This window comes from Mycothermus thermophilus (assembly GCF_041956435.1).
Source record: "Mycothermus thermophilus strain CBS 625.91 unplaced genomic scaffold VTJ04scaffold_5, whole genome shotgun sequence".
Lineage (NCBI taxonomy): Eukaryota > Fungi > Ascomycota > Sordariomycetes > Sordariales > Chaetomiaceae > Mycothermus > Mycothermus thermophilus.
This window is the reverse complement of record NW_027191431.1, coordinates 1097373-1120804: the sequence shown is the minus strand read 5'-3', so window position 1 is coordinate 1120804 and position 23432 is coordinate 1097373. Positions and strand designations below refer to the sequence as shown.

The window sequence follows — 23432 nt, the reverse complement described above, 5'->3', positions numbered from 1 at the left end:
AGGGGTGGTGTGGAGTTTGGGAGGGATTCGTGTGATGGGATAAAGTTGTTTGGTTTCAAGGCGGAATGAGTCTTGTATGATGGGGTTAACGGGGTCGGAGTTGTTACGATGGCGGTTAAGTGATATTTGTTCTGGCTTGTAATGTTGGATCAGGGAGGACGAAGCAGGGCAGGCATGATGATGGTTTTATGGTATCGTTTATGACAGCTAATGTATTCATGTTGTTATGAGAGACCCTCTGAACTGAACGAACTACTCTTTCGAACAAGTCTACTGCTCCATCATTCAATCAAGATGTTGACCGTCTCATACCGTGAATCCTTTAGGGCCTCACCCTGCATCACACCGTGGAGGTACGCATCGCCAACCAGCTTGTACACGCCCGGCTTTTCGGAGCCCGGGCGCAGCAGGTACGGGACCTCGGCGCCGAGCACAACACAAAACACATCCCCAGTCTGGGCGGTTGGACGCGCCTGGGCAAGCCGGCCTTCCGCCGTCCGGCAAAATGCCCTGGTCACGGACACGTTCTGCAGAGTGCCCTCGAACAGCATCCCATATGTGTGTAACACCTCCAGCGTTTCTGCCGACGCCTGGTATCCGGGAACGGTAAACATTGACCACAGGTGTTGACAGTATGTCTCAGCCATGCCGAGCATCTCCTCCGGCAGCGGATCACGCATGCCTGTCATGCCGCAGACGAGGGTCGTGTAGAAGTCGCGGCGGAACCGGTCGTCGGTAGCGGCCCACGCGGCGTCCAGGTCTGCCAAGGGAGTAGGAGAGGGCAGCGACATGGCGACCCGCCGACATTCGGCGATCCAGTTCATGGACCGTCGCGTTAAGACCCCGTGGATGTCGTGCCACCCCGCGAGCTCTTCTTCCTTGGGTATGGGGAAAAATATCAGTGGCGTGCCCAGAAGAGCGACAGCATCGACGATTCGGCCCCGCAGGCGCAAGATTCGGCCTGTTGGGTCCGTCGAGACGGGTACGTCAGGCGGAGCTGTCCCGCCAGCGTGGAAGAGCTGCGGACGGATGGTGTAGGAGACGAGGGGCTGGATTAGACCCTGGCGGGACAGGTCTGGTACCCAGCTGGGCAGGTCTTTGCGCTCCGGGACGGGTTTGCCGGGGTTGTAGGCTACGAAGGTGTCTGGGGCAAGAGTGAGGGTCTTGAGGTTTTGCTCGCTGACCAGCATGGTTGTGGCAAAGCGCAGGCACATGTCCTCGAAGGAGATGGTGTAGTCGGGTTCAAGCCCGGGAGGGATGGGGAAAAGGCTCATGAGGGAGTAGAGGTGGTCTCGGGCATCGGCGCATCGGAATTGAGCTGTTGCTATGACCCCATCCACGAGTGTCCTGGTGCGGAAATGCCGGGAAAGGTAGACCATGAAGGTGTTGGTGATCATGATCGCGCTTTCGGCGTCGTTGGAGAGAAAAGAGGACATATCGGGAGAAGGGCGGTGAACTCAGACAGGTCTCGGTCAGCTTATTCGCCTTCTTTGGCAAACGGGATCACGAAACATACTCGCCGACAAGCCACACATGGGCACGAGAACCGAGGAGGAGCCCAGTCGGTAGGCCACGCTGGCGAGGTCTTCCCAGGCAAATTTGATGGCCCCGCAGATGGCCAGTCGCGGGACGTTGTTATCGGCGAGGGCTACCTCTTGGATGATCCAGCGCCTGCCGAACCATGGCTTGTCCATCAAGGCAATGTAGGGCTTCCAGTTCATGTCGGCAAAGTTCGGCTTGCCTTCTCGGCGGAGTTTCTGGATTTTCCAGCCTCTCAAGAGACATCATCAGCTCGTAGCTCCCAACACATAGGGCTATGTTCCCGGATGTGAACTGACCTCAAGATTGGACCCAATGGTCTGAGAGACACGATACAGCTCCTCCCAATCTATGACCTCAGGCGGGAGTAACTCCTTGGCAGTTTGTAGACACTCTTCCAGGCCCGCCATTTCAGGGGTGCTTTCGCCCAGCCAAATCAGCACCCTTCTTGTGTGCGTGAAGATGTTGCTCATCAACAGGATCTGTTTGTTCTTTTCGGGGATATCTTTCTGGTTAATGCACACAGCATCTGCCCAAAGTACACGGACTGAGTCTGGACGGCGCAGGCGGCCGAGGCCAGCGAATAAGTTCACGGTAATTGGCAGTTTCTGGCCTTCGCAGATCACATGTCGGGTTATGGTAGGATCGCCCCAAGTGTATGATATGGCCTCATAGTCGGGTTTCTCACTGAGGCGAGCAGGGCGGAGGGAGAAGCTGATAGGGTCGTCGCCAGAGCCGGGATCAAGATGGAGGAGGCGGATCTCATCATCCAAATCGGGGTCAAGGGGGGTGTACTGGTAGTCGGGGAGGTATTTGAGAGATGTCCTGACCATGATGGAACTCGAAAACCAGTAACGTCAATAACAGGTAGGGATGTGCGCCTAGAACAAGGAAAATGACCGAGGCAGAGGTCCCGACGTTGGTCTTGAGCAGACATCACATAGCTCTCCTTCAGAAGAGCCGGGAGCCCTCAATTTAAGAAGTGCCTGAGTATGTACAAGGCTCAGCCTCCATCCCCCATCTCTCAACCCGCATGCCCATTAATGCTAGCGCCAAAATGCAGGCAGCAGCGACATGGACCTCGTCATGCTTATGTCCCGACTTTTGAGAGATTGCCCAGCCCCCATGAGGTTGTGTGATTGATCCTGGGACTCGATTCATTCATGGACAAGATGCGAGGCTGCATCTGCACGGAATATAAAGTTTGCTGTCTCGAGTACCTAAATATTGTTGTTTGCCAGTGCCTTCCTGCTGCTGGTGCGGCAAGTTGACTTATAATCCTTCCCGAGTGGATCGGATACATCAACAGCCGACCCGCCAAGGGGATCCCAAATAGGAAGTCAAGATATCCTTCGTGGCGCAATTGGTTAGCGCGTCTGACTGTTAATCAGGAGGTTGGAAGTTCGAGCCTTCCCGAAGGAGCTTCTCTTTTGTGATTTTTTTTCCTATTTTTATTTGGCTTGTTTCTAGTTATAATGTCTTATTTGTGTCTTTGACGGTGGTTCAGGATTGCTACTTGTCCTCTCAATTGCATGGCCGGGACTTTGGCCCATGACTCCAAAAGTCTTGTCACCAACATCAGGTTTGAATGTGTCCTTCCAGCCGCAAGACTGGTTACACAACTGACACCATTTGACTCTGTACAACTGATGCTAGTCCTTGAAAGATAACCTCCTGTATACGTATATACTTTGCCTCCTTACTCTAGCGTAACACAAGCCCTCTGATATCCCAGGCTGAGGGTGTCTCGGCCTGTTGTCCAAGGCCAATCCTCTGACCCTGTCGCTGCGGGCGCCAAGCTGAATGCGTCCAGGTTGCGGTCCAATATTCTCGCTGCTCTATATATGAACTGGGTGAGACACGGAGATGCCGTAGTACGCAGCATTCCAATAACGTCCACGGTTTCAGCATCTTGTTCTTGTCAAATACCATATTCTCCTAGAAAAACTAGCCCCAACATGCCGATCCGCTTCCACGAGGCATTACTTGGCCATCCACAGCGCGTCATGGAAATCCCAAGGCCAGCAAGTGACACACCTTCCACAAGTTCGAGAAGGTCCCCAAACGCTGCTCCGACGAATCAGAAGACCTCCAGCCATCTTTGTGGGCAATCATGGTTCGCCACCAGTAAGGGTGGGTGTTTGTCTAGAGTTTGCTTTGGGAGATGGGGAACAGGGAGCGGCCGCCGAGGTAGAAACATATAAGCAGAGGATAAGGATAGCATTCAATTGAGAGTGCCTATGTCTGCACTTCAACCCCATCGATCATCTTGACCAGTTCTTGACAACTTCTCCCCGCCAATATGCACACCATGAAGGCCGCCATTTCTCTCCTCAGCATCGCCGGCATCGCCGGCATCTCCATGGCTCAGAATTTCGAGGGCCAACCCGCCTGCGCAGTGCGTCACGTCCTCTCCCACCCCATCCCAACTACGTCATAAGGAAAATCTCCCCTAACTAACATCGTCTCCTTTCCTCTCCACAGACCGGCTGCCTCATCAGCGCCATCAGCGCCGCGGGCTGCGCCGGAGACGACATCGGATGCCAGTGCGGCCCAACGCAATCAGTCATCGCTCAAAGCGCCGCCCCTTGCCTGATCACGAGCTGCAACGGGCCCGAGCTGATCCAGGCCCAGAGCGCAGGCCAGGAACAGTGCAGCCGGTATTCGGCCACCGCCGCCGCCGATACCGACGCTACTACGACGACCGAACCGGCGGCCACAGGTACGACGACGACAACCGCCGAGTCATCATCTCCGGCGGAAACATCCACCAGCTCGGCCGGGGCGATGCCGGTTGCGACGCCGATGATCGTCGGGGCGGGCGCTGCGCTGTTGGGGGTCTTGGGTGTAGCGGTTGCTTTGTAGGAAGGGGCTTGACGGTTGGGTATGGGGATATGATGTTGGAGACTGGATAGTTCCGGGCTGTTGTTGGAGAGGTTGACCAGGCATATCAAATTGTAATGGTGGTGTAATCGGGGGTGTAATCTGTAACATTCTGTTCCTCATAACCTGCTGGCCGTGGACTTCCACTTCAGCGCCTTGGCTTTGTCGGATCATAATTGATGCTAATAAACGAAGGGAGACTGTGCGTCATTGTCTTGAGTTCATGTCTGAGTATTGGCGACAAATGAGTGATATGGGTTGTGTTCCTCATCTGCCGTTTGGAATGGAGATTTCATTTGTATCGTACCGTAACACGCTCCGCGTGATGGAACTGGCGGCCCAAAACGATATTCTCACTTCAAAGGATCAACACCACAGTGGCAGCACATCAAAGAAGAACCGACAAACTTCGATCTGTAGCCTGGAAGCATCATTTCCCCATAAACCGTAATTCACATCGGACTTGTCACAATCCGAAATATCACAATGGCCACCGACGTCGCCCTCGAAACCACCATGGCAAGCTTTCCCCCCCCTCAACACTGAACATGAATAATTCATGGATCCTTCTCATCACCAAGACACTAACACCCTCCTAGGGCACCATCATCGTGGAGCTCTACAACCATCACGCTCCCAAAACATGCAAGAACTTTGCCACGCTGGCCTCCCGCGGCTACTACGACGGGACCATCTTCCACCGCATCATCGCCGACTTCATGATTCAAGGCGGCGACCCGACCGGCACGGGCCGCGGCGGGAGCAGCATCTACGGCGAGACGTTCGAGGACGAGATCCGCCCGGATTTGAAGCGTTTGTCTCTCTTTGTTTCCCCCCTTCCGTGACGGACCCAGCATTCCTAACCCCCCCCAAAAGACACGGGCGCAGGTATCCTCTCCATGGCCAACGCCGGCCCCAACACCAACGGGTCGCAGTTCTTCATCACCCTGGGCCCGACGCCGTGGCTGGATGGGAAGCACACCATTTTTGGCAGGGTCAAGAAGGGCATTCGCGTTGTGCAGAGGATGGGTCTGGTGCCGACCGACGCTGAGGATCGGCCAAAGACGGAGGTCAAGATTCTTAAGGCGTACGTGGTTTCCAATGAGGAGGAGGGGCTATGATGGGGAAGGCAGGGAGGCGATATGGAGGAGATAAATGATGGGGTGCTAGGTAGGATCATAGCATGATGTTGGCGTTGATATCATAGCGACCCTGTGAATCGCCGGAGGGTACAATGACTAAAGGCATTATAATTTCACGACTGAACAGTTCTAACAAGGCAAAGGAGTTTCATCTGTATAATCCATTCATAACGCATCAGAAATGGCTTTGCGGTCCCCGAGACCTCTTCTTGCCGCTGTGCATTCCAACATCTGCCCGGGTAAAGTGTATATATCATACATGAAAACGCTTCGGCGAGTCCCAATACTCTCCGAGCAGCGTGAATGAGGCAAGTCGCCCTATTTGGTCCGCATTTTCTCATAATTGCTATGACTGCGGAAAGACAGATACGCGGAACGAAACGTCCCAGCCAGCATTCTTCTGGGGATGGCCCGTCATATCTCATTTTATGCAGCCCGATGTGCCCTTCCCAACGCCGCTACTCAGGTCTTTCTTCCTTGCCCTATAAATCCCGTGAGGAAACCAAGAAAACAAAGTGAAAACAACGGCCGCCTGAATGTTCCGGCCTCATGAAATCTCGATGAATCAAGCAGCAGGAAAGCCACCGTTTAAAAATGCCCAGAACCCCCCATGTGCATCATTGAAATGCCTCTGAACGCCGCAAAACCCGGACCAGCCCGCCATGGGCAAATGCAATGAGGTATCTCACCCGCCGACCGATGCAATGTGTAGAAGCAAATTAGAAGAAACACCCTTGAAGTAAGATACAAGCCGCTTCGTAGCTCGGGTCGAATGTTTTGTGTCACCCATGCCATTGTCTCCATTTAACGAGGAGGAGGTGACGACAGGGTGCCGGACGACTCGCTCTCCAAGTCGCGCTCACGCTTGGCCTTCTTCAGGCCACTGGGAGAGGGAAGAGGCGGCTTAGGCGGACCCAACTTAATCTTCTTGGATGGCGAGGTGCTCTTAGGAACCGGGGTGGGTTTTTTCGGCGCAACCTGAACGGTAGATTCCTTGTTGTCATCGTCATCCACCTTCTGCTCCACGTTGAGCATCGAACTAGTCTTGGGTTTGTCCTTCTTGAGCTTGTCCATGGACGGAGGGACCTTGGCCTTGAGGATCACTTTCTTGGTGAGCGTCGTGGCAGTCGCCGTCTTGATCTTCTTCTTCTTAGGGTTGCCGGGAAGGTCGGAGTCCTCGCCATCTTCGTCAAACTCATCGGCATCGCGTTTCCTCGGGCTCGCGGCACGACTACCCGGCAAGGGCGTGCCTTTCTGGCTGCCCGGCGGGGTGTTGTCGTTATTCTGGCTTCCACCGTTGCTACCATTGCTGATCTTCTGAGCGGCAGCGCGAGACGCAGTACGACCGCTATTGCCAATGCAGGATCCCATATGGTTGTTGAGGCGAGTGACCAGAATGCAACGTTTGCACTTGGAGCAAGTGGCGCTGGGGAAGCTGAGGACGTTGGGAGGGCGGTCCTTGGCGCTGCCCTCGGTGCCGGGAGCAGGCGAGCTCGGGTCGTTGGGGTCCAGCTTTTGATCCTTCTTCTTTTTGCCGCGCCCGGGGCCCATAGCAACCCAAGTCTGGCCGTGGATATCGAAGCCTGGCTTTTGGATGGGAATTTGCTTCTTGCAGTAGATGACGCCTGGATCGGGCTTGCGCGCGCCTTTGCCGTCGGTGGGGTGTAGGAGACGCGGGAGGTGGCAGCGCGGGCAATAAATCTCCTTTGTAGTTTTCAACGGATTGCCCTTGAGGGTCACCTGGCCGTCCTTGTACACGGCAGCATCGGTTTCGACAACGACGTCGGGCTTCGGGTCGCCGGTGGCGCCGTCAGTGGTGTTCATGGCGAGCTTCTCGACCTTGATGGCGGCCGTGTTGGCGCGGGCAATCTTTTCATCGCGATGGACTTTAATCAAGAGATCATGGACGATGTTGTACAAGAGGTTGTCCAGGACAACATGCGACTGCATGGGGACCCCAGCGTCAGTAAGTGTGGAGTGGTTGATGGCACCGACGCAGGCGCGTTGCCCGACGACGATGACTTACAAGCTTGTCTATGGGCGATGCATCCTCAGGGGCGACGATGACGCCGGCTTTACCGGTATCGCCCGTGTCCGACAACGACATGGTGGCGGCGTGGTCGATGATGATGAAAGGAGAAAGGGGGTTGGATGTTTGTCGAAGTCAAGGTGGTGGACTCCTCTCTCTCAGCGACCAACGGGCCGCACCCTGCACGCGGATTGATCCGGGCGCCGAATTTTTGGAGTCGGGTCTTGGTCGGAAACGGCAAAAAAGGGTGAGGCCAGCCTGCCCCCAGCACAGTGCTTGCCTCAACAGGCTCGGCCCGACACAGAGAAAAGTAAAGGAAAAACAGAAAGGAAGAAAGAGAGGTACGAAACAACACGTAGTAGAACGAAGGAAACAATTTGTGCGCCGTGGGACCCGAGTGCCCCTCGATGTTGTGTTGGTGCCTTGTCGATTGGCAATCTGGAAGTTGATGTTCTCGAAGCAGGCGGCGGCTTGATGATGCCAGCCAGCTCCGACCGACAAATTGGGTCTGTTCTGTCCGTAATGCAGGGCGAGGGATGGATGACAGACAGGCGAATGATTGAAGCCAAAAAAGTTCAAAAGTGGAAGAGCTGTCTCAGCCAGGGCACCAGTTGCGCTTTTGTCAGGTCAAGGTCAAGAAAGTCCAGGCGCTGGGCAGGGAAGAGGCGATCAATCCCTGGGATCACTTGGTGCAATTGCGACGTCAGGTACGGGGGGGCAATTACCAGACAATACCTGCCACAATCCGCCGCCAAATGGCCCACCGCTTTCCGTTTGAATGACAGCAGACTCAATTCTGAGATGGCTATTTTCGCCGCAGTCCAGGCATTACACATGTGTTTCAAAAACTGATGCCCACGAGACGGTCCAACAAAAGTACCCTCGCATCACCAAAGCCGACCCTGAAATCAGTGCAACACGATGTGACGCCATTCATTTGTTCGGCTTTCCAGCCACCCTTTCCGCCCTGGGATTCTGCCGGTCAAAAAGAAGGCGGTGGTTGCGAGTTCCATTTCCCCAGGAACACACATGCCGCGCTGTGGGGCTCTAAACTGCCCGAAACCGCCTAGCCCCGGCCCGGTCCCGGCCAGCTGGTGGCCAAACAGGGGTTAGGCTGAGGTGGTGTTGTGACAAACACATAAACATGAAATTCAGAGTTAAAGACGATCAGGCGGGCTGCCCGTTGGCAACCAGAAACAAAGGGCCCAACCCGTTTCAACACCGCAAGACATCTGTACGGTTTAGAAAGTTTCCATCCTTCTCATTATCGGTCTCACATCACCATGGCGCCGTCCCAACAGTCGTCGATCCGCTCCTTCTTCCGTCCGCGGAACCAGTCTGATCTGCCCGTCACTGCCCCTCCATCATCCGCTACGAATGCTGCGACAAAGAGTCCAACATCCTCATCACCGCCTCCTGCCCCGAGCGCACCGCCGCTCCCACTGGGAACGTCGAGCAAACCAACCGAAAACTATGTGATCCTCCCGCCGAGTGGTGTTCCCGTTCTCCCCTCGCCGCCGTCTCTCCCTCAAGGCGCAACCATCGCCCCTCTCGAACCGCAACACATACCCGCCCTGCGACGCATAAACTCGCTGGTCCTGCCCGTCCCATACCCGGACTCTTTTTACACCAAAGCCGTCGAGCCACTCGGAGGCGGTCTCTTTTCGCGAGTGATCTTGTGGCAGGACTCTGAACGCGACCAGCCCAAGGTCATTGGCGGCCTAGTCTGCCGTGTCGAGCCGGACCTCTTCGTCGACGCCGAAGGGAGGCCAGTCAACACGCTGCCAGATATCCCGCGCAACCCGCCTCCCATCACCAAAGACATGCGCTATCACTCCGTTTATGTCCAGTCTCTAGCGCTCCTGTCGCCGTATAGGGGGCTGGGCATCGCCGCCGCCGCGCTCGACCACATTATTGCCACGGCATTGCTCCTGCCCGCGGCGGGAAGTTCCCTCGACGTGCGCACCGTTTATGCCCATGTCTGGTCCGAGAACGTTGACGGCCTGCGCTGGTACGAATCCCGAGGTTTCTCTCGCGTGGGAGGGAAGCCCGTGGAGGGATATTACTTCAAGCTGCGGCCCAACACGGCCTGGGTCATGCGCAAGCACATCGGTCCCAGCGCCGACTCGCCCGCGACAAACCCGACTCCTGCCAACACAGCCGCATCACCACCGCCAGTTCCCAAACCCACCGTCCTCACCGAAGCCATCAACCTTTCCACACAACCCTCCACCGCCACCTCCACACAACCGCCGTCGCGAACATCCCCACAACCACCATCCTCTGCCACCTTTGGCCCTCCCCGGCGCCCGCCCGCGAGCACCAACCCACCCTCGGCATCCTCCTCGACGCTCTCCTTCCAAAACGCCCGCCCGGCTACCGAGTGGAACGACCTGCCAGAGGACATGATCAGCGCTCCGCCGCGCAGCAGCACTCGGTCTCTGTCTCAGCAGCAGGACCAGCAAGACCCGCTCCTAGCACCTCCCCCGCCGGGATCGGGGGTGTCCTCTTCGCGAAGCAGCTCGACGACGGGGAGGAAGAAGAGGGAGAGGGCGTACCCTACCGCCGCGTTCGGGCCTCCGTGATGTACCTACGGATGGTGGTGTGAAGATTCGGGGGTAGTTCCTTTTTTTGATTTCTGGCAAGCGCATATTTCGGCGTTTTGATTACGTGGGGAGTAAACGCATATGAGATACAACGAGACATGGGTATAGAGCCACTGGAGCGTGATAGAGAGGATTGGGTAGAGGATATAGAGCGAAGAAATTTGGCGTGGCGAAGGGTAGTGGCAGGTTTGGTTTTGCTACGGGTTCTTAAGATGCCCTGGGAAAGAACAAGGTATGTTGACATCCGTCAAGGAGTGTCTAGGTGGCCAACCAAGCGATATAGAGCAGCAGAGCACTGCATAGACAGGTGTCGGGAGGCATCAATGAAATTTTTAACGATACACAACAAACACGGTTATCATGGCCAGAAGAGATTCATCATAAAACCCCAGTCCAATAAACACTCGCTATAAACACCCGTTTCCCAGTATTGTGAATCCGCATTTTTCCCCGAATGCAACCGGGACGGTTAGGGGGAGCGGAGGTAGGAAAAATGACCCGAATACACAGAAAACTAGAAGACAGCCTGAACGCTAGGTGGCCACGCATTTTTCCCCCAACCCGTCTGTCACGCGACCGTTCTCGTAACACATGCTGGTGATGACGGGTGATGGTGACGATGGAAAACGTCCCGCCCAGCAAACCAAGGCCGGTGAATCTATCAAACCCCCAGTCGGCGCAACGAGAACCAGAAAAACAAGATCAATGACCCGAATCCCCGCCCGGTAAGTATCCGAAACCCTTATCCCAGCGGTCCCAGTCCAAACGACGCAGTATAAAACGGATCAAATCCCATTCCTAGTCCTGCCGAGTCCGGGTGCATCTCTCTGGGCAGATTAGCCAACCACCCGCCGCAACGCGTCCTTAAACCGCGTATGACTCGAGCTCACCACGTAAATCTAGCCAGCAATCTAAGAGCAAAGAAGGTCGGTCCTCTGGTTGGAGGGCGCTCGCTGATGGGAGTTCCGCTTCATATAACAATGCAGCAGTTCTCCAGCCGCTTGTCCCTGATGCTTTGCAACGCGTGCCCCACCCAGGCTCCCTAAGCCGAGGTGACTCCAGGCTTGTCGCTCTCGTCTGAGACGGCGGTTGTAGCAGCGGCAGTGTCCTTGGACCCGGCGGCTTTGGCCTCGGTGCGGAGCTCGCCAAGGACCTCGTCCGTTGGAGCGTTCTTCTCCATAGTCCGAGCAACTAGGGCGATGAGAGCGGCGCCAACACCCGAACCATCCTGCGCAAGGCCGATGCGGATGCGCTTGGCGCCCTCCTCGCCGATGCCGTCGATGACACGAAGGGCCTCATAAATCATATCCTCAAAATAGGGATAGTTCTCGACCAGGCTTCCGTCGACACCCACATCAATGGGGTCGTTGGTGCCGTCAGAGAGACGACCCGACTTGAGAACGACGGCGCCAATGGCAACGGCAGCAAGACGCGCCGCGCGACGGCCAATAGCGCCGGCAATAGCCTTGAATGCTTGGGCATCTTCGTAGGCGGGCGCCGAAATCTGGAGGTTCTCTTGAAGGGTGTCACGAAGAACCGAGAGCTTGGGGGTGTGGTCGCCGGCAGCGTGCGACAGGATGGACGTGTCGATGCCCCAAGGCTTATACAGATCCGAGGTTTCCGCGATGTCTGTGGTCGACCTGCGATCATTGGTGCTTGAGTTCTCGTCGCGGAAGAGCGAGACATTCGGATTCTTCATCAGGTCGATGATCACCAGCCTCAGAAGCTCGCCCAGGAACATGCCTGAGACGCGTTTCTCGTACATTTGGATACCGGGGTTCGGGGTCTCCTTATCCAGCGCTTCGTCCCACGGTGTGTTGGGCAAGACATTGAGCTGGTTGTCAAAAGAACCCCACTCGATGTTGATAACCATGTCGCCCGTCGAAGTGTCGTACTCTCCGACAAGGGGCTTCTTGAGGTTGCTGAGCTTCTCAACGTAAGCACCGTTGGTGCCGGTTCCAAAGATAGCTCCCAGGACAGCGCCGTGGGAGCCAGGAGAGGTGTACGAGTAAGCCATCAAGGTGCCCACCGTGTCGTTGACAAGCGCTGCCACCTTGACGGGCAGGTGAAGCTTGTCGATTTCCGTCTGCAGGAGAGCGCACACGTCCTTGCCGATAGCATCGGGAATATCGAAACCCTTGGTCCAGCGGATGAGGGTGCCCTTGTTGATCCCTACCTGCTGGACGGGAAAGCTGAAGGTGAAGCCCATGTGGAACACGTGTTCGTCGCGGTAGCCATCGGGGGAGCTGACCGTCATGCGACGACGGATATGCGCCTCAAAGTGGTCGCCGTGGTGCTTCTCCAGGAACTTCTTGATCTGGAGTGCAAGGAAGGCGAAGAGCTCCTCGGCCTTCTTTGCGCGCATGAGTTCTTTCGGGACAGCGACCTTGTCCGAGGTGATATTGAAGGTGGTGTCGCCATTGAGCTTGACGGAGCAGACGCGGAAGTTGGTACCACCCAAGTCAACGGCCATGTACAGGCCCTGTGTCACTGTGTTAGCGCGATGCTGTTCCCGGCGATCACACGACGTGTGATTCAAAGCTAACCTTCTCAGTTCCTTTGGGAACGCCGGTGACATAGGTCGGGATCTGGCTCAGGCTTGTTCCATCCTTCTCGAGGCCCTCGTCTGCAGTCAAAAAGATCATGAGTTAGCGAACGGAGACGCGCAGAAAACAACAGTCATCCGCGACGATAACGATGCGCAACAATAGCGCCCGCGACTGCGACCGCGACAATATCCGCAACAGCAATAGAGATTCACACTCGCCATGATCCGCGACAACAATGGATTGGTGACATACCCATCTGGCGGAGGAACTCCTTCACAGATTTGTTGACATCATTGTCCGTGAACTCGAACTGCTTGACGATAGACTCTGTCTCGGCAAGGAGCGACATTGTGACGTGTGTTAAATCGGGTCGATTGGGATTCGGAAAATATATCTATGGTGTCGCGACTTGGAGAGAACCGGAGACGCAGCTAGTCGCAGCTCTAAATACGAGAGCTGTGTTTGTTGGATGGTCAAGAGAGTGACGGAAGGGTGGCCTTGTTAAGGACGAAGAAGGATGCTGAGCAGCGGCCTGACCATAAAGTTCTAAGTGATGTTAGTTGGGTTGAAGAATGAAAGACGAAGGCCGAGATTGGTTTTAGGTAGAGATGAGAATCAGTCGCCCGAATTGAGCAACTTCCAAGTTTCCGGACTGTTGGCGGGGCCGTGTCTGGAAGGCGGGGTGAAGCTCCCGTCTTTGGTCGCACAGCAATCACTTGCGGGAGCCTGGGCCTGAGGGAATTGCGGGGCACATGTGCGAGGGTCGCAATGGACGACGACGAGTATTTGCCTCGGAATGTTGGATGTGGTACATACCGGGAAGGACCGAAACCCAAATCAGAACCTGTGACAGGATGTAATTATCACCTTGTCTTATGGAATTGTATCCTGATTCTTTTGCGCAGTTTGCAAGATCCTCAGTTAATAGATGAAGTTCGTAGGTCGCAGTCGGGTCGCGGTGCTTTTGAGGTTGAGCCCCAAGAGTTGACACCCCTGGGAAGTGTGGAAGCTATGACGTCCTGATCAGGCCCAATCTGATCTGTGTGGGGTCGATGGGGATTGCCCAATATGGTTTAGCGCGGCGCGATAACCCTCCTCGCTCACAGCATCAACACCCTCTAGAAGCGCCCGGTCCTTTAGACGGCGTTAGCTCGGTCATTCAGCGCAGCATCCGAATCTCGCGTATGAAGACTTGGCCGGGAAGGGACTGAAGCATTTCCCATCCGGGTTCAGGACACGGCGCGGGAACTATGACAACTAGCCCCCAGTAGGATAGAGACGGCCTTATGGGCCCCATAAAATGAAACAAACCAACCCCAGGGGCATTGAGTCTTCGGTGAGCCCAACGGCCTGGGGCTGCGTGATAACCATGAGCTGTCTCTGGAGCTCCCTCGGTAGTTACTGATATTAGTGTCAAGTTAGCAACCAATGCCTCCGCTAGCTTCTCTGGGCTCAAATCCCGACCACCTAACCCCTTGATATTTTTGATGTAGACATTAGAAGAAATCGCCTACATGCAGCAGAACGCAATCATGTACCGAGTACCAGGACTCTTAGGTATCACCTAAGGGGCCCATTGGCTTGGGATCTGAGTTACCAGTAAGGAAGGGAGGCTGGGTAACAGAGATTAAGGGAATCAATGGAAAACAGAGAACGTGAGATATGGGCAAAGGGTAAGAGAGGTCAAGAGCACTGGAGAAGCGAGAGATAAGGATCGCTTGCAGATATCCGAGTCACCATGCTGCTTCTGTTCGACCAAGACACCCAAGTGGTTGGGAGACGAAATGAAGATGTTCTGTCATTCAACAGATTGGTCGTGTTAATCACCTCGAAGCATACAGGGGAGTTTTGTGCTCCACAACTCCATGACAAGTTGGCTCATCATTTTGACCCATACCAAGTCTAGTTCGGACACAGGCATAGAGCCACCCCCCAACTCACCATTGAGTCTTACGTCTTTACATGAAGGTTTCTTGGTCAGTGGACAAGTAGTTGTTGTCTTCGCTATGCATGAACAGGTATCTTTTAACTTCAATTCATTGATTCAACATTGTTCCCTAACCATAGATCCATTGGCCAACATCTAGTAAGTGGAGTTGGAAATGAGTGAAGTCAGCTGCTAGTTGTAGAGTCTCGAACAACTCTAACTCCACCTGAAGCACGCCAGCTTGATACCAACGCCTCTAGTTCAGGTAGTCTAGTCAGCCCCAGATTTCTGGAACCCCACGTTTTATCGAAACATCTTCTCCTGAGTATCTCTGCTAATTCATGGCTGCCGGTGATCACCCCAGATCAAATCCCGGATCCCCATCGGAATTGCCGACGGTGCAGCATGAGGTCCACGTGGATTCTCTTCTGGAACACCACATAAAGTTCGCAGTCCGTCCCCGGGACTGATGCCACAGAACCACTGGGGTCAAGATCCTCCGGTACCTCCACCGATGCATGAGAGCGGCGGAAGTGATTGGAGCGTGACGGTTGGGACGGTTGTCACAGTTGAAGACTTCGTGGTGTAACGTACCATCAAGCACCCGTATAAACGCCACATCAATCATCAACCATGCTCGCGGTCCCGCCTTCTCGTTCCTTTGATAGAGAAGGATTCTGTTTCGATGCGTCAACATGATTGACGCTCGGTGGCTTTCTATGTGTCGGGAGGTTGATGTCAATAATGCTGCGCCACCTGCCTGCCTACGGTATCCAGGGTCTGAAGCCGCTTGCGTTTCCCCTTACAAGAAAGCTGGGCCATCCTGCTACCGTGTACTGTGTAAGAAAGGTTGGGAATATCTCAGCCATGAGGTGGAATGGGACTTCGACAATGTAGCTTATTCCCTGGGTGGTGTGATCCCGATCGAACACAGCAGGGAAGACCCAACTGAGCTGGAGGATGGTTACGCCGCCCTACGGAGTATCTAAGATGACGATGGGACACCCATAAAGTTGGACTTTGTTGGAGAGAACCTATCAGCTTCGGTCACGAGTCTCAGACTCCGTTTATTATTTGTTGGATAACCAAGCCCAAGATAACAGACCAAAGGCTGAGGAGAAGGTGTGTGCCATGGTTAAGATAAAGATGATGGATCAACGGCTCTATTTTGTATTTGAACAGGACTTCTAAACAGCATCCTCCAAGTGTGGTCCGGGTTAATGGGCGAGGAGGAAGGCAAGGTGAACCCTCCGAAGTGTCCGGGAAGGTGAATGATGGGTGGTAAGGTGAGCGGGAATGTATGCCAGGTGGCAGCAGTGGCCAGCGGCTGACAGAGCATCCACGACGAACCTTGGCAGAACAGAATCGAAGCCGGTCTACTGCCAATCAGCTGCTCAAGATTCAGCAGCATCGTTGATTGGTCAGAGGGCTTCTTTTGCGCCCAAGAGCGGCTCGCCGCCATCTCGGAGGTCTTGGCTCGACATCACCGCCGTGCGGCTCAGCCACACCCCGCCATCACCGGCCCAAGTCCTACGAAGGTCCTACCGTCCCGTCTGGGCCTAGTTCGGGCACCTGCGCCGAGCAATGCCGTGCTCATCTGGCACTCGTGCTGCGGAGGACTCCGGACTTAGGTCGAAATGGTTCTGCAGCGACTAGAAATCACGACGACACCTGTTCATGGTGGCAGACGCCGGGTTGACGGTGTAAGTCGAGTCACGAGTCGTGGAAATCGTGTGGCCAGTGTCTCTCCAGTTGTCGATATACTGTATTCATTAGAAAGACTCTTTTGAGATTCACCAATGAGTTTTCGGGTCAACAGTCTCTGGTACCAAACTCACCGTGTCCTCAAGAATATCTCCACTGAGCTGAACAAACGGTGGCCAGGAGTTCCACAGCCTTGCTGGAGACTGTCCAATTTATTAACCAACAGAACCACCACTACCAGGAGGATCCCTCTTGTTCGCCATCAGCCCGGCGTCAGCTCCCGGCTAAGCTTACTTTGACAACATGGACACAATAGGGGCTTGATGTTGGGCACATTTCAACACCTTGACATCAAGAAACTCAATGCAGTCGGGAGTGCTCCAAGCTCGCGTCAAATTGCCTCCTCATGTTCCCAAAAAAGTAGCACAGTGGGATTAGTTGGCGGGGTTCCAGATTGTCCCGTCGACTGCCTTGTGGGGACATGGTTGCTGTCGCCATTCAATCCAATGCCAGCCAGGCCCTGGAACTTGGGGAAGCAGGTGATGGGACAACAAGACAGCCCTGGAACGAATTGACCTGACCGTCTTTGCGGATGGCCCGGGCTTCCATGGACGTAGTTAAATCTTTCGCTGCTTTTCCACTGCCCGTGACCTGGACTTTGGATGAACTGGGCAGTTTTAAACTCGCATTAATTTCAAATTTGCAACTCAAAACCCGACTTCCTTTTGGGCTCCGACTCTTTTCACTTTTTCCCACTGTCACTGTTCGCACAGCAAGCAACCCAAAGCAATCCAATCTCTGCCAGTCCCAGGTTGTGGCCTGCACTGCAAGGAACAGCACACGAACGAAACCCACTTCCCCCTCCCCCGCGCCTGGCGGTGCCAATGCTCTAACGTCAACCCAATCTGCTCAGCCTTACGAGGAGACGCCAGACACCGACAAGACGCTTCGCTGCACCCGCCCCCAGCACCTCAGCCCAGCACATCGATTCTCACTCCTCCCTCCTCTCTTTATGCCCGCATTTGGCACAACAATCCTGGACACCTAACCAGCGACCAGAAACGAAATCCACTTGAGCATCGTCACCTGTTCGTTTCGTTTCGTCTCAGCCACAGGCCTGCTGCTGCTGCTGCTGTTGCTGCTGTTGCCGCCGCCGCCGCCGCACACGCCGCCTTTGTTGCTGCTCAAAAGCCGAAGCGCAGCACGCACCACCTCTTAGCTAAGCTCCTGGCCTTACTTGGATGGAATAACCCACGAGATTCCACGAGCAAGCATTGCGAGCCGCGCAATCGAATCCCGCGAACCGCCTCTCATCCGACCTGCCGCCTGTGTCGCACCCACTGGCTGCAACCCGAGTCCTACCCCCCGGTCGCAAGGACACGCTCAGCCAATTTTCCCCTCCCCTTCCCCGATTCAGCTGTTCCTCTCTTTGGGTCTCGCCCAGCCTACCTGCCACCCACAGCCTCCCCTCTCGTCGTCTCACCCCCTCCCGCTGTTTTCTCGACCCCGTCAGCTCACTCCCCCTACCTTATAATACTCTTTTTCTTTTTCACCTGGCTCTACCCCCCCAATCCTTATGAGTTCTTTGAACTCGCGCCTCAAAGGCTTCGGTTTCAAGAGAAAGTCGAGTGCCATCAACCCGCAAGGGAGCACCGCTTCCAGCCCAAACCTCTCCGATCCCAACGTTCCTCAGAGTCAGCAGCAAGCCCGGCCCCTGAATCAGAGCCCGACCCCGCCTCCGCCCTCGTCCTCCTTGGGTCCTCAACTCCCGCCGCTCTTCCAGCCGCGCCCTCCGGGTCCTCCTCCTCCCCCGCCGCCGACTGCTCCTACCTCCTCCTCTCCCCCGCCAGTTGCTCCGATGAATCATCCCGGAGCTGGTCCACGACCTCCGAGCTACTCGGCAAACTACCCGCCGGGTCCTCCTGGCCCTCTCGGCCGCACCAGCCCTCTCGCCAACCAGGGCCCGGGCCGTGCCCCTCCATCTCAGATGGTTGGAGGTCCTCCGCCCATCAACACCGGCCCTCCGCCGGTTGCTGGGTATCCTCCCCCGGTAATGGGTGGTGGCCCGCCGCCTGTTCCCGGTGGACCGCCGGGTTACGGAGCTGCTCCTGCCGGGTACCCTCCTGCACCTCCTCCGCAGCCTGTGAACACGGTTGCGCCCTACCAGCGCCCTGCTGCTGAAGTGGAGGGGAATAGCCGGAGCAAGGCTCAGCTGATTGTCGGCATTGATTTTGTAAGTGATCCCGTCGCGGATTTCAATCATCCTGTCGCGGATTTAAGTGATCATGTCGCGGATTGTTGCTTGTTGTGTCATGGAATATGACCTGTTGCTTACATCCCGCTCTCACAGGGTACCACCTTCTCCGGCGTTGCCTTTGCCTTCGCGACAAACAATGAGGCGAAAGAAGACATCATTACCGAGTGGCCTGGCGCCGGCTCATACACCAAGCAGAAGGTGTGTGAATATGAACTCACATTTGGTCACATTTCCCATAAGTGCGCTGACACAGGTGTTCCTTTCGTTCCAGATCCCGACTGTGCTCTACTACGACCAATACCAGAAAGTGGTGGGCTGGGGTCCCGATATTGCCGATGCCCTCGCCCCCACAGGCTATCCCAAGCCCGGTGTGCAAAAGGTCGAATGGTTTAAGCTGCAGTTGATGCTCTCTGGAAACACATATATCGATCCTATCAACCTGCCGCCTCTGCCGCCAGGAAAGTCCGAGATTGATGTGGCGGCCGACTATCTGTTCAAGCTCCGGCAGGCCATGAGGGCAGCCCTCCAGAAGACGCTCGGTGAGGTGTTCAACCGTGAGGAGAGGAACATCCGCTACTACCTGACGGTGCCCGCCATTTGGAACGACGCTGGCAAGGCCGCCACCCGTGCTGCCGCCATCCAGGCCGGCTTCCTGCGCGATGAGAACGACAACCGCTTGACCCTCATCAGCGAGCCCGAGGCTGCTGCCCTCTTCTGCTCCAAGACGGGCTTGTTGAACCTCAAGGTTCACGACGCTGTGCTCATCGTCGACTGCGGTGGTGGCACGGTCGACCTGATCGCCTATGAGGTCGAGGATGAAAACCCCTTTACTGTTGCCGAGTGCACTGCTGGCTCTGGCGACTCATGCGGCTCGACGGCGTTGAACCGGAATTTTAGCAACATTCTCCGGACCAAGATTCGCAAGATGAAACTTCCCGATGGCTCCAGGACGGCCGGCCGTGTCTACGCCAAGTGCATCATGGATTTCGAGAACCGCATCAAAGCCGACTTCCGTAACAACGGCCAAAAGTGGGCGGTGGATGTTGGTATCGAAGCCGAGTTCCCCGAGGCCGGCATCGAGGAGGGTTACATGACCTTCACCAACGAAGAGATTCTGCAGTGCTTCGAGCCTGTTGTCAACCGCATTCTGGAGCTTGTGAGGAACCAGATTATTGCTATCCAGGCACAGAACCGGACATTGCAGAACATTCTGGTGGTCGGCGGTTTCGGTGCCTCCGAATACCTCTTCCAGCAGATCAAGCTCCACGTGCCTCCACAGTTCCAGTCCAAGGTGGTGCGGCCCATGGACTCGGTGGCTGCTATCGTCAAGGGTGCCGTCACGGCCGGTATCACAGAGCGCGTCATTACTCATCGCGTTGCCCGTCGCCATTACCTCATGGCCACCCTGCAGCCCTTCAAGGAAGGCTACCACCCGGAAGCGTACCGCGTTCCCTCGCTCGATGGCAAGGACCGCTGCAAGTTCACGCGTCAAATCTTCGTGCAGAAAGGTCAGAAGGTCAAGATCGGCGAGCCGGTCAAGGTGTCCTTCTTCCGCCAGGTCGCTCCGGGCGCCACGCTCATGTACGAGGATATTCTCTATGCTTGCGACGACGACGTCTGCCCGGAGTACACCAAGGACCCAAGTATGTGTTTTTGTCCTCTCTTCTCACCTCAGAGGGACTGCTTGCTAACGCGAATTTCCAACAGGAATCAAGGAGGTCGTTACTCTCACGTCCGACTTGTCGCGCAAGAACCTCGAAAAGGACTTCGAGCGTATGGACACGCCGCAGGGAACCTTCTACCGCGTCTACTTCGACATCTACCTTACTCTGGACGGCTCCGAGTTCAGCGCCGAGCTCGTTTGCCAAGGCGAAGTTATGGGTCGCTGCCGGGCACGGTTCAGATAAAGGGGAGGTGTTGTTGTTGTCGGGGGTGGATAAACGCAGACAGAGCGTGGCGTCTTCATGTTGGACTATTTCAGGGTTGCTTTTCTTGTTATTTTCTTCGGTTCTTCGCCACATTCTTCGGAATCTTCCTTCCTTTACCTCAAGTGATACCTCTATTTTCAATGACCTGATCAAGACGCGAAAATTTCTCTCTCGATGTGTTTTGAGCATAAGCAGGCAATCGTGAGCCTCGTTGAGTTATATCGACATACGAGGGGTCAAGGTGGTGGTGGAAGTTTGTTAGCAGGGGCGGTGGTTGAGAGTGGTCAAGATTCGGAGGAGGAGGATTTGGGTGGTGGAGTGATGGGACTGTGGAATAAGGCGGATGGCTCATAATCAAAATGATAAGCTTGTGGTGTCGGCATGTGTGGTGAGGGAGGCTAGATGGCGCAAACTTTAGATATCCTAGCATGATGTCATGTTGAACGTTGGGTTGTAGATCTTTGAAGCCTTGCCTCCTCATCCATGTCTCGTAGTCTTTTATGAAGCCCTTGATTTCATAGCATTGGTATTGGTCAAGTCTTCCTCCATCTCTTGAAAATTCCGTGATAGCGAACCATTAAGGCCTGTTGGACATGTTTCCATGACGTGATTTCTCCATGCCAGTGTTTCAAGGCTCTCAAAAATCCATGCTCCTATTTTGCCCGACCAGACCCAAGTGGTACGTTGTCAGCACGAGAACAAATGGGAAAATCAAGAGACTTTGATGGCTCTCATTCTGAGTCCCATGTTCCTGGTTTGAAGCCTTATCCAGGCCGAGACCTCCGTTCTACAAGTTCTCCTTCCAATCGTAGCCTGTCGTCATTTGGATGCTGCTGCCTTTACTGCAGTACCAACTTGGCTTCGATGTTGGCTCTCTCCTTCCCGATGGATGAAACTGGGGTGCTGTAGTCGCCGAACTGGGTAGGAATAATGAGAACACGGGCGTTCTTTCCCTCTTTCCATGCTTCCCAGTCAGGGAAAATTCGAGGCAGAGATGCCTCCAAAGCTTCTCAACCACGATGGGTCTAACTCCAGCTTGACTTCATCACCTCTCACACATCACCACTGGAGACACTCTCTGTTCTCTCCGCCCTCAAACTCCATCTCTGTCTGTTGTCTGTCGTTGTCAGAGAGTCCTTGGCTCCTCCCTGAAATTCACACATCCCGATCCTGTTCCCAGCAATCCTGCCATCCTCAGGTCATCCCTCCACGAACCTCGAACTATCCAAGCCCCTGGAATATCATAACAACTTCCTCACCATCGTTTCTTTTGACTTGACGCACAAAGAGTGTCGTACCTTATTAGCCCAGACGTGGTCCCTTGGGCGCTCAACAGCCGCTTAGGTTCGACAATCCAAAGACAGGCAGGACCGTCATGAACTTCGCCATGGGATCTCTCCTTTCGTTTCTCCTCACCATAAGCGGCCTGGTTGCCGCCATTCCTTGTGACTGCTCCTGCGGAAACCCTCCCACGAGTGTTGTTACTACATTGCCCGACAAACCGTCCCCAGTTGTTAACAACACCACGGACGTAACCACCAACACAACGATCCCCACAGTGCCCAACCCGAGCACAACCACCACGGCAGACCCTGTCACCACCACTCCTGTGTACGAGTACTATACTCCGATCCGGCTGACTGTCTCCAATGAGTGTGGCGAGCCGATCTGGCCCGGTATCTTGACCCAAGGTGGTATCGGTCCGGGAACCGGCGGGTTCGAGCTGCAGCCTGGTGATCAAAAAGTGATGTTTGTCAGTGATGACTGGGCTGGTCGCATATGGGGTAGGACGAATTGTTCTTTCAACCATGATGGCACTGGGCCGAACACACAGTTTGGAGTCAACGGATATGGAGGCTCCTGTCTGACGGGTGACTGTCACGGAAGATTGGACTGCCAGGTTGCAGTAAGTTTTGATATGCCCTCCTTATGCATGACGGTTTATGGAACTTACAAGTTGACTCTATACCTAGGGAGAAGTCCCAACCACCCTCGCCGAGTTCAACCTCCGAGGGGGCAAACACCACAACCAGACGTTTTATGACATTTCCCTCGTTGACGGCTACAACCTCCCTGTTGCCATCGTCTACCACCCAGACGCCGACACAACATGGATCCCGCCCAGTCTCACGAACTGCGCATGCATCGCCTCCTACCCCTTCTTGACGTCGGTATCCGAAGCTGAGCAAGGTTCACTGGATTACCACAACCCTCGCCACCAAGGTCATGGCAACACGACATATCCAATGCCTTATGAGCCTGACGAGACGACCGCATCTCTTCGCAGATGGTGCCCTGTTCCGCTCCTCCAGTTCCCCCTATCGGGTGCTAGCTCCTCCGATCACAGTGAGTCAGCTGATGCTGAGATGCGTCCCCCATTCCAGCCCTGCCTCTCGCCATGCAGCGCCAGGGGTTCTCCGCAGGATTGCTGCACCGGCCCCTATAACTCTCCTGAGGCCTGTGAGCCGAGTGACTACAGCAAACGCGCCAAGGATGTTTGTCCAGACGCCTACAGCTTCGCATATGATGATGTCTCGAGCACTTTCGTCTTGCCGTCATTGACTGGCGATGGAGGAAATGGCGGAGGGTGGGAAGTAGTGTTCTGCCCGCGAGGCAGGAGCACCAATATCTTGAGGACCTTTAGCAAGGAGTTGCAGATCGTTGGGTCAGGTGGTGTGCTGGGTCCCGAGATCTTGGAGAGGATGCAGAATGGAGGGTCGATTGAAGTTGTCCCGAGGGACCCGCAAGACGGAGACAAGACGCCAGAGAGTGCGGCGGAGGTGGTTTAGGGGACCGCCTCGAGGGCCGCGGGCGTGCTGGCAGCAGTGGTGTTTGGCTTGATGGCGGCATATGAGTCTTTGTGACATA

The 23432-nt window shown here is 55.1% G+C and overlaps 12 protein-coding genes and 1 non-coding gene across 13 annotated transcripts; 8 read left to right on the top strand and 5 right to left on the bottom strand.

The window, feature by feature from the left end:
• Positions 1-281: 281 nt before the first annotated feature.
• On the bottom strand, positions 282-2372 carry VTJ04DRAFT_7456 (uncharacterized protein; the record flags this gene model as incomplete). The annotated part of the gene is made up of 3 exons (XM_069365785.1): positions 282-1456; positions 1517-1757; positions 1839-2372. The coding sequence occupies 3 exons, from the start codon at positions 2370-2372 to the stop codon at positions 282-284; spliced, it is 1950 nt and encodes a 649-aa protein (XP_069216785.1).
• Positions 2373-2887: 515 nt separating this feature from the next.
• Positions 2888-2961, top strand: VTJ04DRAFT_t113. The gene has a single exon. It is a non-coding gene; the product is annotated as a tRNA-Asn (tRNA).
• An 880-nt stretch (positions 2962-3841) lies between these two features.
• Positions 3842-4404, top strand: VTJ04DRAFT_7455 (uncharacterized protein; the record flags this gene model as incomplete). Its single annotated transcript, XM_069365784.1, has 2 exons — positions 3842-3937; positions 4024-4404. The coding sequence occupies 2 exons, from the start codon at positions 3842-3844 to the stop codon at positions 4402-4404; spliced, it is 477 nt and encodes a 158-aa protein (XP_069216784.1).
• A 504-nt stretch (positions 4405-4908) lies between these two features.
• On the top strand, positions 4909-6117 carry VTJ04DRAFT_7454 (uncharacterized protein; the record flags this gene model as incomplete). Its single annotated transcript, XM_069365783.1, has 4 exons — positions 4909-4941; positions 5022-5235; positions 5299-5509; positions 5931-6117. 4 exons carry the CDS (start codon positions 4909-4911, stop codon positions 6115-6117), a joined length of 645 nt encoding a protein of 214 aa, XP_069216783.1.
• Positions 6118-6368: 251 nt separating this feature from the next.
• Positions 6369-7671, bottom strand: VTJ04DRAFT_7453 (uncharacterized protein; the record flags this gene model as incomplete). Its single annotated transcript, XM_069365782.1, has 2 exons — positions 6369-7508; positions 7591-7671. 2 exons carry the CDS (start codon positions 7669-7671, stop codon positions 6369-6371), a joined length of 1221 nt encoding a protein of 406 aa, XP_069216782.1.
• A 1205-nt stretch (positions 7672-8876) lies between these two features.
• VTJ04DRAFT_7452 (uncharacterized protein) lies at positions 8877-10178 on the top strand (the record flags this gene model as incomplete). Its single annotated transcript, XM_069365781.1, has 1 exon — positions 8877-10178. One exon carries the CDS (start codon positions 8877-8879, stop codon positions 10176-10178), a length of 1302 nt encoding a protein of 433 aa, XP_069216781.1.
• A 612-nt stretch (positions 10179-10790) lies between these two features.
• Positions 10791-11210, top strand: VTJ04DRAFT_7451 (uncharacterized protein; the record flags this gene model as incomplete). Its single annotated transcript, XM_069365780.1, has 3 exons — positions 10791-10924; positions 11002-11129; positions 11197-11210. The coding sequence occupies 3 exons, from the start codon at positions 10791-10793 to the stop codon at positions 11208-11210; spliced, it is 276 nt and encodes a 91-aa protein (XP_069216780.1).
• A 31-nt stretch (positions 11211-11241) lies between these two features.
• VTJ04DRAFT_7450 (uncharacterized protein) lies at positions 11242-13097 on the bottom strand (the record flags this gene model as incomplete). The annotated part of the gene is made up of 3 exons (XM_069365779.1): positions 11242-12681; positions 12746-12825; positions 13001-13097. 3 exons carry the CDS (start codon positions 13095-13097, stop codon positions 11242-11244), a joined length of 1617 nt encoding a protein of 538 aa, XP_069216779.1.
• A 45-nt stretch (positions 13098-13142) lies between these two features.
• Positions 13143-14119, bottom strand: VTJ04DRAFT_7449 (uncharacterized protein; the record flags this gene model as incomplete). The annotated part of the gene is made up of 3 exons (XM_069365777.1): positions 13143-13294; positions 13565-13592; positions 14060-14119. The coding sequence occupies 3 exons, from the start codon at positions 14117-14119 to the stop codon at positions 13143-13145; spliced, it is 240 nt and encodes a 79-aa protein (XP_069216778.1).
• A 1776-nt stretch (positions 14120-15895) lies between these two features.
• Positions 15896-16238, top strand: VTJ04DRAFT_7448 (uncharacterized protein; the record flags this gene model as incomplete). Its single annotated transcript, XM_069365776.1, has 2 exons — positions 15896-15942; positions 16034-16238. The coding sequence occupies 2 exons, from the start codon at positions 15896-15898 to the stop codon at positions 16236-16238; spliced, it is 252 nt and encodes an 83-aa protein (XP_069216777.1).
• Positions 16239-17955: 1717 nt separating this feature from the next.
• On the top strand, positions 17956-20543 carry VTJ04DRAFT_7447 (uncharacterized protein; the record flags this gene model as incomplete). Its single annotated transcript, XM_069365775.1, has 4 exons — positions 17956-18612; positions 18730-18834; positions 18908-20279; positions 20344-20543. The coding sequence occupies 4 exons, from the start codon at positions 17956-17958 to the stop codon at positions 20541-20543; spliced, it is 2334 nt and encodes a 777-aa protein (XP_069216776.1).
• Positions 20544-20608: 65 nt separating this feature from the next.
• On the bottom strand, positions 20609-21045 carry VTJ04DRAFT_7446 (uncharacterized protein; the record flags this gene model as incomplete). The annotated part of the gene is made up of 2 exons (XM_069365774.1): positions 20609-20646; positions 20694-21045. 2 exons carry the CDS (start codon positions 21043-21045, stop codon positions 20609-20611), a joined length of 390 nt encoding a protein of 129 aa, XP_069216775.1.
• Positions 21046-21939: 894 nt separating this feature from the next.
• VTJ04DRAFT_7445 (uncharacterized protein) lies at positions 21940-23353 on the top strand (the record flags this gene model as incomplete). Its single annotated transcript, XM_069365773.1, has 3 exons — positions 21940-22313; positions 22452-22470; positions 22538-23353. 3 exons carry the CDS (start codon positions 21940-21942, stop codon positions 23351-23353), a joined length of 1209 nt encoding a protein of 402 aa, XP_069216774.1.
• Positions 23354-23432: the final 79 nt, after the last annotated feature.